Below are 12,432 nucleotides of genomic sequence, written 5' to 3' on the forward strand. Positions count from 1 at the left end.
GCATGTTGAAGGGGAGTGTGGCCTTATGGTTAGGCCATTGAGCTTGGAATTCAGAGGTTCTGAGTTCCAGCCCCACTCCCTTAGACCCTTAACCCCGGGCACCACACAATAGCAGCCCACTGCTTCCCAAAGGGATGGGTCAAATGCAGAGACGTCATGTGGTTGCTCTGTACTTGTGACAGTGTAATGACAATAAAAAAAGCTGGGAAAAAAAATGAGCGATGGAAACAGCAACTCTTTTGGAGAGAGCGAGTTTTTTCAAAAATTCATGAAATTCCCCCACTTTACCTTTAAGCTTTAAAAAAAGTTGCTCGGTACTCATGTTTATGAAGATGAGTAACGAGCTTCCTGCTAAATTTGTTACAGCAGCCTGCTTTGTTACAAACACATTAAATTCAGTGTTTTAATGGAAAAAAAAAATCTAGTTTTATGAAAGTGTAACATTCAACTTCTAAAAGCTCCGCTTAAAGGCTACTAGTAAGTTGTAAGATCTACTTTGTAATCTGTCTATAGTCCCAATCAATCTGTAATCAAAATATATGCTTCAAGACATGACACCAACAATGTTGCACCTTTAAAGAAAACAGTAATGATAATATTTATTTACTGTAAGTCTCATAGCATATGGAGAACCATCTCTACCACATTTAAAAATAAATACAGAAAAAAAATATGTGATTAATAAATAAAGTTGAAGATTATATGGACAATAAATAAATAAGGTAATTATTACAAAGGCGAATAACTAAAGAAGCTAATATAAAGAGATATATACGTTCATGTCTCACTGTATAATTAAATTTCTACCTACATTTATTTGTTTATTGTAGTTTGGGGGGCAATTAATTGTATGCTTATTTATTTATTTCTGTATGTATTTTTAAATCTGATAGACCCCCCACCCCCCCGACCACCCCACCCCAAGAAAAAAGGTCAGGTTAATTCCCATGTTTTTGAATTTGTTATTTTCAAATTTGCTTATATAGTTCACATTGTTATTTATATTGTAGAGACTAATTTAAACTCTGTTGCTTTATTGCCAGTATAAAGCTTTTCGAGAAACCAACCTGTAATGTGTTGAACATTGTTAAACATCTGCCTCTGTGAGTATTGGGGTAATGATTAAAATTGATATATACATGACAAAAAAAAAGGAAATTAAAAACAATCCACTGGACGTTGTTTCCAAGTTTGAAGATGTTTCGTTTCCCAACCTGGAACCTTTTTTTTATTTTTATTCAAAATGTCAGGAATTGCAATCTTCACCAGCATATATATACATGACGTATGTAATAAATCTTATACTATTAAGGCATCCAGGGGCTCCACGGGCCACAAAAGGTGCCTTTCTTTCCCACTTGAACACTTCTCCCCAAATTGTCAATGCATGCCACTGCAAATCTCCAGATTTGACTTAATTTCTCTCAATTTTTTTATTGTCTCTAGGAAATGTTTGATGTCATCTTGGACGAGAACCAGCTGTCTGATGCCTGTGAGCACATTGCTGATTACCTTGAATCCTACTGGAGAGCCACACATCCACCAGAGATGGAGCCTGCCAATGCACTTGTTGCACAGCTGGCTGAGAACACTCTGCCTGCAACTCCAACAATTGTACCGGTGCATATCATTATAGTTTAGAACGCTGATATTTCTAAAGTTCTATTTAAAATCTCCCTCACACTGAATCTCATCTCATTGAATTTCATCTCATTCATGTGATGTCTATATATTTGAATACATCTTAAAAAAAAACAACCCTCTTTTATACACACATACCTTTTGTTATCATATTACTTTTTTCTGCTTCATTTGTACTTGTTTCCAGCAAACCATCTAACATTTTCATATTTTCTCATCCTACTACTATGCAAAGTTGAAGAAGAAATGAAATAGGCCAATAACTGGTGAGTGAGAGTTATTTAACTACCACTGTAGTTCTATTATTTTAGTATTGGTAAAAAAGGTTTGACAAGTATTGAGCCTTACTTACATAACTTTGTATGATGCCTGCAAATTCTGGACCATAATAGTTATTGAATTGGATAAGAAATAAAACAAGTTACAACTTAAGTTTAAAAAGTGTGAAATAATTAAAAGTAGAAAGCAATCAAAAGGTAGCCGAGCTTTCTATAAAATATTCTAAAATAGTGATGACATGTTAAGATCAATGGTTCTCTGTGTTTTCTTTCATTATTACCTTAAATGTATGTGAAATCCTTAAGTACAAAAATAATGTCAATAGTAACAATAGAATTTAGCAATATTATACTGTATGTATACTAAGTATTACTATACATACAGTATACAGTATTCATAAATTATTAGTGTATGTATAGTTATAATGTTGTTTGGTGTTAAGCTCCACAGCTACACATATTCTATATTTATAAATTACTGTAAATAAATAATTTGATTGTGCATTGCAGTAAATGTACATTATGGCTCTATCTGTTCAGCACTATAAATGCCGAAATATATCTGTAAATGGTCCATGCAAAGTAGTTTAATAGTTACCAATGGCGAACACTTGGGAAAGACGGGCAAAACTCAGTTTAGCCAAGGCCTGTGGGGGAATTCATGCTGGTAAGAGTTGGTTGCCAGAACTCTCAAAATGGTTATCAGCTGAAATTGATTATTGAAAAAAAAAAATAAAATAAAAAATTAGCATTTCGAGATAAAAAAATTTATTTTCCATTTTTTCATTTTCAACATTTGTACTCATCTCCCTCATGTTGTTCAATTATGTTGTGCTTCCTGTGAGCAGAGTTTGAGTATTGTATAAATGTTTCATCAATAGTTAATTGAAATTAAAGTGTTCATTTTCTTCCAAGGAGGAGCAAAAGAGTAAGAAGTCAGCTGTCCCCAAGAGGAAAGGTTCACGTGAGAACCACCCAGACAAGGAGCCTCCATCAGCCCCAGATCAAGAAGACAAAGTTGAGGAAGATCTAAAGAAGGAAGAAGAGGAGCAACTTTTGAGGACAGAACCTAAAAGAACCCAACACATCCATCACCAGCACCACCACCACCGCCGGACAGAGCACCACAGCCACACCCAGCAAATATCTGGTAGTGTGAATATTAAGTCAGGCAGAGATCACAGTCAGAGGCCCCCAACGAGACACCTGCCTAAGGAGAGGGGGGATGAAATGGAAGAAGTGGTGTTTGAGGGTGTTAGTGAGGAAGAGGAGATACACTATAACCACCGTAGCCATAACCATCAGAGTAGCAACCACCACCATCACCATCATCATCAGCGGCATCGTGGTCAGCTACATGACAGAGACAGCTATGAGCAGGAGCACAACGATCGCAACCGATATCAAATGCATCACCAACATATTCCTACACGGACTCACCACCCAGATCTCTATCCTGTGCACAATCATCACAACTACCACCATCAGAGCCGAGATCGAGACAGAGAAAGACACAAACACAGGGACAGAGATAGGGATCGAGTTAGAGAGAGAGATGCCCGTCAGCGGCACAAAGATTCTCACAGGGACGAGTGACTTGTTTTTACTTCAAATAAATGCACATTTCAATGCTGTTTGCTTTATAATACCCTCATAATTAAAACATAGTCAGGATTTCAGGCATTTTTTTTATATTGGTTAATTGTTTTTTACACTTTACAGACAGCTTTGGACAAACATTCCCCAAGCTTCATATATTTTATCCTTCATCCTAATTCACAACATGTATGGTGTGTCAGTGCTATCCTTTGCCAAAGTATTAATAATACATTTTTCATGCATTTTGATTAGGTATTACCCACATCCATCTCAATTTCTATAAAGTAAAAGCATTGGATTCTGCAGGTTCCTAGTAAGATCTCTGGAAATGTTTACATCAAGGGCCTCATGTACGAATTATCCATCTAGTGCATAAGTTGAGATGTACAAGAATCATCGTTAAGTTAGTGGGAGGAAATTCATGCCAATATTGGGCCTGATATGATTTGATGCCATTCAGTTATTAACTAAGGAGTGCTGTGTGTTTGTGGATATTGACACTTCTAGCTCCATATGAAAGCAGCTTCAATAACATGTAAACTGAAAAGATTTTATGTCTTTTTCAGGTGTAGATGAAAATGGACACAGTGCTAAGGATCATAGATGCTTGCAAATTGTCGGAGGGGCACTTCCATTCTAAATGAGAATGAATTGGTACTCCAAACCAGACAGATGATGCTTTCTATATGAGAGACAAGGTGTAGACAATCGCACATGTTCATAAATTGCTGCATTAAGTTACATATAACTATATAACTATAGCATTGAAATTTTTTGATGACATCATCAATGCTACATGATGATGCATGGCATTTTCCCTTTTTTGATTATCCAAGGCAATTATTGTCGAGCTCTAAATGAAGCTGCTCCCTTGCATTACAAATAAAAACCAAGAAGAATCATGCATTGCTGGTGGCAGTTAAGTTTCTTACTTTACTGGAGTTCCTTAAAGGAATAGTACACCCAAAACATGATTAGCCTTCATTTTCTACTCACCCCCATGCTGAACAACACTCTGGAGTACTTTTTTGATATCTCAAATGCATCTGGAGATCTGGGAGGCTTCTTGCTGTCTGCTGACATTCAAATAATGGAGGTCTATGGTGACCGAGACAGAAAGGTCCAACAAAGTCCACAAAAAACGTGTCAATATTCCTCCATACTGCTCGTCCAATGTATTCCAAGTGTCCTGAGTGGGTAGCATCCAGAATTTACTCGAAACAAAGTCATTTAGAATGTTTTTAGAGCATAAACAGTAGTGTATAGGATTTCCTGAAAGCACACACATGCGCGTTCACGACGCTACGGAAGCCGGCAGACCAAACCAGATGAAAGTGCGCATTCAGCGTCTGCTCTGCCAATAATGCAAGCGTAGAAGAAGAAATGTGCTGTTTACCTGTGCAAAGAAAGAAACAACGAAAGAAAAATGTCTGAGGACTTCAGTGTTGAGGAAGAGCATGAGTTCTTTGCCGAGCTGAATGCGCTGGTGTGGTCTGCCGGCTTCCGTAGCGTCGTGAGCGCGCATGTGCGCGCTTTCAGGAAATCCTATACACTACTGTTTATGCTCTAAAAACATTCTAAATGACTTCGTTTCGAGTAAATTCTGGATGCTACCCACTCAGGACACTTGGAATACATTGGACGAGCAGTATGGAGGAATATTGACACGTTTTTTGTGGACTTTTATGGACCTTTCTGTCTCGGTCACCATAGACCTCCATTATTTGAATGTCAGCAGACAGCAAGAAGCCTCCCAGATCTCCAGATGCATTTGAGATATCAAAAAAGTACTCCAGAGTGTTGTTCAGCATGGGGGTGAGTAGAAAATGAAGGCTAATCATGTTTTGGGTGTACTATTCCTTTAATTCTGAAGCTTTTAAGTGGGAGTTGGTTGACAGTGCAGGTATGTCACAGTCAGCCATAAGTCATGCCAGCCCTATGGGATATCAAAAATATCTTTATGCAACTCATTTTCATAAAGGAGGAATTATGCTTTTTGTATCTGAACATAAAAACATGCACAAAGGACATGTGCATTAATATATTAATAGGCACAATCGGCATCCCTATACATGCACAATAGGCAGGGACTGAAAGACCATGTGGCTGCCTCCAATTACACAAACTAGGATGTAAGACGAGAATACCTACATCACAAATGTGGTTTTATGCATTTGAATTTTTAAACACTACAAGTTCTCGGAATTTATTCCTACCGACTTTTGGAATAAAAGCAGCACACTTTTTCATTCCAGTGGCCCCTGATGTGAACACTGGAAGTTCATGCAACATAGTATTATGAAGTGAAAGCAGAAATCAAACATTTTTTTTGACTAAGGAGTGCCTCTCATATAGCATGATTTCAATAATCTTCAATTATATATTTTTAAAACCCTGCATAAAATGTAGCTGTCTTTGTTTTAAATGTATGCCCGTCTATTTAGTTGTGCTTTGATATTGACAGAGAATACTGAATGAAAATTTGGATCCCTAATTTTTTCCCCCATTTTGATGCCGTACAGAAACTTTAGGGGTCCCTTAATGCTTTCAGAGATCCCTGTATTTCTATTTTGCTGTTCCACTTCTGTGCCTACTGCTGCTTGTGGCCAAAGGTGCAGTAATAATAGGTTTGTACTCCTCCATTTTTATTATTGATTATCCAAACACTTATTGGAATTGATACACAAGTTGGCATTGTGTCACCTTCCATGCTAAATGCTTTGTGAATTACGGTACTGTAGATCCAGAGACAGAGGTAAGAGATGAGGCAAATGATGTGGAAAAACTCAGTTCCTAAAAGCAATTGTAGTGCGTCACTGCTGAGAAGAATCTAAATTTATATCTTAGTCTTAAAAGAAAATACCCTTTTTTTCTTGAAGTTCTCTGAAAAGCATTTCACATTATTATGTCTACTTACATAGCGGCTATCCCCAACTTTTTTTCTTTTTTTGTAGTTCCTTTTTCTTACTTATTGTAGAAAATGTTATTTCTTAATTTTAACTTAATGGAAATTACTAAACAGCTAAACTTGTATATCCTTTTTATTTAGCAGTTTTTATACTTTATAAAATATGACATTTCAAATAACTTTTGTAACTTTAAATGACATCAATCATCAACCATGGAAGATCATTACTTTCCCCTCTATTGTAAAATCAAAAACACTTAGTCATGTAAAGAGTTTGACATATTTAATCAATGAGAAATAGATGATAATATATAGGAACACATTTAAACAAAGCAGTTAACTTTAATCTTTAGTTTAAACTGGGTTTAACTTTTGACATTTCAAAATTTTGACAATAAATGAACTTGAAAAAAACAATTAAGTCTTTAATTCGAATGATTAGTACATCAACTCATTTTAAGTGTGTGTTCTATTAAAATATTTCACTCATCGTTGCATGTTGGATTATCTATTTGTTTTAAATAATACAACCTAAATTATTTTTAATGTGTATAATTCTGAAGGGGAAAAAAAGAATTGCATTTTCAGTTCTAGCTTTGGAAATGTTTAAACCTGTCTCCTGTATTGCATTTGCTCCGTTTGGAAGCATGACTAACTTTGTGGTCTCAGTTGTATGCGGGATAATCTATGCATTTTATTGTGAGAAAACATATTGCTTGAATACAATCTATGCATTTGTATATACTTCATAATGGCCTTGTTATCTAAATAAAGGGAACATTGAGGACTTCTTACATCATTTGGTGGACCCTACTCTGTGAATGTAGGTGCATTGAATTAACAATTTATTTTTCGTTATTTACATTTGTAAAGCATTCAGAAATTACTTTTGACAGATATGCGCTCCAGTGTTAACAATCATTAGAACATATTATACAATATATAGTATAGTATTCAAATCTAGAATACACAGAAAAGATGAAAAAGTAGTACATCGTCAGGCTACATGGTCTGTATTCTTGACATCTTTTTACCAATTATTTCCTTCACTTTGTCCAACTTTTCAGACAATATACATCAAATAATTGAACTTGTGTTCAAGAACAACTAATCCTGACCAGGAAAATATTTTCATTAGCTTAATATTGTTTCATTTTATTTTTTTAAGTTGTATAGTTGTCACAGGTCTGAGTGCTCTCTTCATCTGCTCTCTTTTACGGCTCACAAAATCCAAACTTTTACAGTTGAAAAGCGGATTGTTAAAGGAGGATAGCCATTCAGGAATTCCAGAGAGTAAGTGATGACCAGGCTTAGAGAGCAAATGCAATGCCTGCCCCACTGCAATCCCAGTAACAAGCAAAACTTCTTAGAGTATGTGGCTGCAGTTTTGAGAAACACAGGCAATAGCTGCCAATAATAAGATTACTTTTTGAGCAACAAAAGGATCCTTAAACCCGGGTGATCAGTTTTCTTCATCCCTCTTAAATAGCAGAAAGTAGCACATAGAATATCAATATATTAGATATAGGATTGGTACCTGAGCTCCGTACTGATACCAGCGCTTTGAGCAGTATTAGCAGCATTTTAGATTCTGGCATCGCTGTCAGAACGACTTTCACTGAAAGCCAAATCTGATTACAAACAAGCAATTCAGGTAAGTATAATTTTACTCTAAGCTAATTCTTTATTACAAAGGATGGTGTGATTATAGTATTTTACCGGAAAAACACTACACTAAAATGTTGTGAAGTTTGTGAAAAATAATGTTTACAGTAATCTATTGTGCAAGCATCAATTTCACAGTAGAATACTCAATTATAGTATTATATTGCAAATATTGTAATACAGTCTTGTAATGTAAAAATACAGATATTTATTGTGAAAATTTACAGTTAGATGCTGTGAGATCCTGGTAATATGTTACATTGATAGAAGACAAGAGAGTTTCCTACCTCTGTAGGCGAAGGGCATTAGGTCCATCTGTTTTCGAGAATACAGCTGTGTTATGTACTATAAGCTCCATGCAAAGCTCTTGGCCTTGAAGGGCGAGTGCAGTTTAATTATTTTATTCCCAACTTTGGAGCTTATGATTTTAATCATAATCATAGATACAAACTTTACTCCATAAACTTTTCCTTGAACTCATCTCCCAGGCCTTTACTCACTCTGGGGATCAGCCGTTGTTTTTAAGTTGTCAAGTGTATGTCGGCACAGAGTACCGTGTTTAATTAGGCAAAAACCATTGACTTTGTTGGTAAGTTAAAATACTGAATCTGAAAAGAGAAATTGTTTTAAAACAGTTCTTTGAAATAGAGGGTCAATTGCTCCAAATTCACTTAAATAGATAAAAGTTATGGATTTTCCAATAGATCTACAAAATGTGTGAGTTCAGCACTAAAAAAAACTTCTCCATATATAAAAGTTAAAAAAAAGCAACAAAAAAACACAATACGTAAAACTATAAATTTTACCACGCACATAAATCTGGAATACTTTCCAGACTTTTAAAAAGAAGCACCAAGATCACACAGAAGATATTTATTATGATCCTCTGAATCTGCCAGTTTTTAGAAGGTAAAAAAATCTCTTAGCCTATACATTGACTAAAAATGTAGAAGTTTTACAATGTTAACCTATTTATGGCTGACAAAAAAAAAAATAAAAAAATGTAAAAAACACTAATCCAATTATTGTTCAAGAGAGGCCAATGTGTATTTTCATAACAATAAAATGAAAAATAAAAAGTATGCAGGGAACCTTTTTTTATGCATGCTGATTGCTAGGCATGGTTTGTCACGGTTGCTAGGTTGTTACCAGGGACTCTAAAGTGCGAAGAGGAATTTGAAGAGATAATGAGATAATGACATCTATCACAACTGATGGGGCTCCATCTATGGTTGGGCGCACTGCTGGATTTGTTGCTCTGTTCAAGCGGTCTGAAACTTTCCCGGATTTTTTGAGCTACCACTGCATCATTCATCAACAACAGCAATATTTTAAATATGAAGCATGTCATGGACGTTGCGATGAAGATCGCTTGTCCTGTTTGGGCCAGGACTTTTCAGAGGCGTTTATTCCGTGCATGTCATGATGAGGGCTCGAGGAGACAGGCTTGATCTGGGACACGTGGAAGGTGGGGTGGATCCGGAGGGACTGAGGTAGCTGGAGACGGACGGCTGAAGGGTTGATGACTCGAGTGATTCTGTAGGGGCCGATGAATCTGGGAGATTGAGGGGGATGTCTCGAGTGGACAGCCATATCTCCTGACCCACGGCATACTCGGGGGCGGGACGTCTCCGGGCGTCGGCGAAGCGCTTAGTTGCTTCTGACGACTGGTTGAGAGTGGCAATGGTTTCCCTCCAGATCCTTTGACAACGGCGGATGTGATGGTCTACGGACTGCACCGAAATCTCTCTCTCGTCTGCAGGAAAAAGAGGTGGTTGATAGCCGAGACTAACCTGAAATGGGGATTGTCCAGTGGATGCAGATTTGAGGGAGTTATGGGCGTATTCGATCCACGGCAGAAATTGGCTCCAATCCACGGGGTTGTTGGATGTAAGGCAGCGAAGGGTGGTTTCCAATTGTTGATTCATGCGTTCAGTCTGACCATTCGATTGGGGGTGGTAACCAGAGGTGAGAGAGGGTTTGCAGCCGAGAGCGGAACAGAATGCCTTCCAGACCTGGGAGATGAACTGCGGGCCTCTGTCCGAGAGGATCTCTTGGGGGATGCCGTGTAACCGAAACACATGTTTAATAAGAAGCTGGGCAGTCTGGAAGGCCGTGGGAAGTTTTCTGAGGGGAATAAGATGGCAAGATTTCAAGAAGCGGTCAACAATGGTGAATATGGTGGACATACCTCGAGAGATAGGAAGGCCGGTGACGAAATCGATGGCGATATGGGACCAGGGGCGCGAGGGAACAGGAAGCGGTTGAAGCAGGCCAGAAGGAGGTTGGTGTGAGGCTTTGTTACGGGCGCATGTGGGGCAAGCCAACACATACTCCCTCACGTCCCTGTGGAGAGTGGGCCACCAGAAGCGTCTGGAGATGAGGGCTACTGTTCGGCTGACTCCAGGATGAGCGGAGAATTTGGCGGCGTGCATCCACTGGATGAGACGGGACCTGACAGATGATGGAACATAAGATCGATTAGACGGGCCGTTACCTGGATCGAGTTCAGTGGCCAGGGCTGAGTTGATGAGGTCAGTTATCTCCCAGTTGACCACTCCAACAGTGCATGAAGCCGGAAGGATTGGTTCAGGTGTCTCGGGCTGATTGACGGAGAAGAGACGAGAGAGAGAATCGGGCTTCACGTTCTTGGATCCGGGTCTGTAGGAGATGATTAAGTTAAATCGAGAAAAGAAGATTGACCACCTGGATTGGCGAGGGTTAGCTTGCTTAGTAGACTGGATGTGAGCTAGGTTCTTGTGGTCTGTCCATACAAGAACCGGGTGCTCAGCTCCCTCCAGCCAATGCCTCCATTCCTCCAGTGCAAGTTTAATGGCCAGTAGTTCTCGATCACCCACATCATAATTTTGCTCAGCGCTGGAAAGCCTACGGGAGAAGAAAGCACAGGGGTGTATTTTCTGATCTGAGTCCAGTCTCTGGGAAAGGACTGCTTCAACACCGGAATCTGAAGAATCCACCTCTAGGATAAATTGTTTGGAAGGATCAGGTTGTATGAGGACTGGAGCTCTGGAAAACAATGACTTCAATTTATCAAATGCTGCTTGAGCCTCAGGAGTCCACTGAAAGCTGCAATTGATAGATGTCAATGAAGTTAAAGGAAGGGCGGTCTGGCTGTAGTTTCTGATAAAACGACGATAGAAGTTAGCAAAACCCAAAAACCTTTGGAGTTGTTTGCGGTTTTCCGGAACAGGCCAGTCTAAAACTGCCTTGATCTTGTCCTCAGATGGTTTTACCTGGCCGCCCTCGAGCACAAACCCCAAAAAGGTGACTGAAGGTTGATGAAATTCGCACTTCTCAGCTTTCACGAACAGCTTGTTCTCCAGCAGTCTCTGTAAAACAAGACGGACATGTCTTTTATGTTCGTCGAGGTTCTTGGAGTAAATGAGAATGTCATCAATGTACACAAAAACAAAAACGTTGAGAAAGTCTCTGAGAACATCGTTAACAAGGGCCTGGAAGCAGGCTGGAGCGTTGGTTAGTCCAAAAGGCATAACCAGATATTCGAATTGGCCCAAGGGTGTCTTGAAGGCAGTTTTCCACTCGTCGCCTTCACGGATCCTAAGGAGATGATAGGCATTTCTTAAATCCAGTTTAGAAAAAACAGTTGCACCCTGTACGGGCTCAAAAGCAGAGGCGAGAAGAGGCAGTGGGTATTTGTTTTTAATAGTGATCTGATTCAAACCTCGATAGTCAATACAGGGTCTCAGGGAACCATCCTTTTTTCCTACGAAGAAGAACCCGGCGCCCAATGGAGAAGATGAAGGGCGAATAATTTCAGCAGCTAATGATTCGTTGATGTACTTCTCCATAGTTTCCCTTTCGGGCTTGGAAATGTTATACAGTCTACTGCTAGGTAAGGGAGCACCAGGTAACAGTTCAATGGCGCAATCGTATGGTCTATGTGGAGGTAGGGACATCGCACTGACCTTACTGAAAACAGGGGCGAGATCATGGTACTCAGGAGGAACTGAAGAAAGGTCAGGAGAGTCCATCTCCCCCCCACCTCTAGGAGAGCCCACCAAGGGAGCAGCTGAACGCAGGCATGTTTCGTGGCATGAGATGGACCATGATTCCAGGTGACGTTTGGCCCAGTTTATGTGCGGATTATGCTTCTCCAACCATTGGAAGCCGAGCACCAGCGGGGAACATGCAGAAGGAAAAACAAAAAATGAGATAGTTTCTTGGTGGTTACCTGACAGAAGTAGCTCAAGGGGCTGAGTTTGATGGGTGACTTGATGGAGTCTTCTTCCGTCAATAGCGGATACTCTGAGAGGCTGAGTCAGCGGAATAGTTTCGATTTGGAGTTGCTGGACGAGGTTA

General features: G+C 39.1%; 1 protein-coding gene across 4 annotated transcripts in view; it reads left to right on the forward strand.

Annotated features, from left to right (window-relative positions):
- LOC119790442 (voltage-dependent L-type calcium channel subunit beta-2-like) overlaps window positions 1–4,462 on the forward strand; it is a 34,392-nt gene extending 29,930 nt beyond the window's left edge. For all 4 annotated transcript variants that reach the window (XM_038295956.1, XM_038295958.1, XM_038295957.1 and 1 more), the window contains 2 exons: window positions 1,447–1,620; window positions 2,835–4,462. In XM_038295956.1, the coding sequence (XP_038151884.1) occupies window positions 1,447–1,620; window positions 2,835–3,515 (855 nt within the window). In that variant the 3' untranslated portion in view covers window positions 3,516–4,462. The remainder of the gene's footprint in view (window positions 1–1,446; window positions 1,621–2,834) is intronic.
- Window positions 4,463–12,432: the final 7,970 nt, after the last annotated feature.

The sequence above is a fragment of the Cyprinodon tularosa genome, unplaced genomic scaffold (assembly GCF_016077235.1).
Source record: "Cyprinodon tularosa strain WSP-4 unplaced genomic scaffold, ASM1607723v1 ctg364, whole genome shotgun sequence".
Lineage (NCBI taxonomy): Eukaryota > Metazoa > Chordata > Actinopteri > Cyprinodontiformes > Cyprinodontidae > Cyprinodon > Cyprinodon tularosa.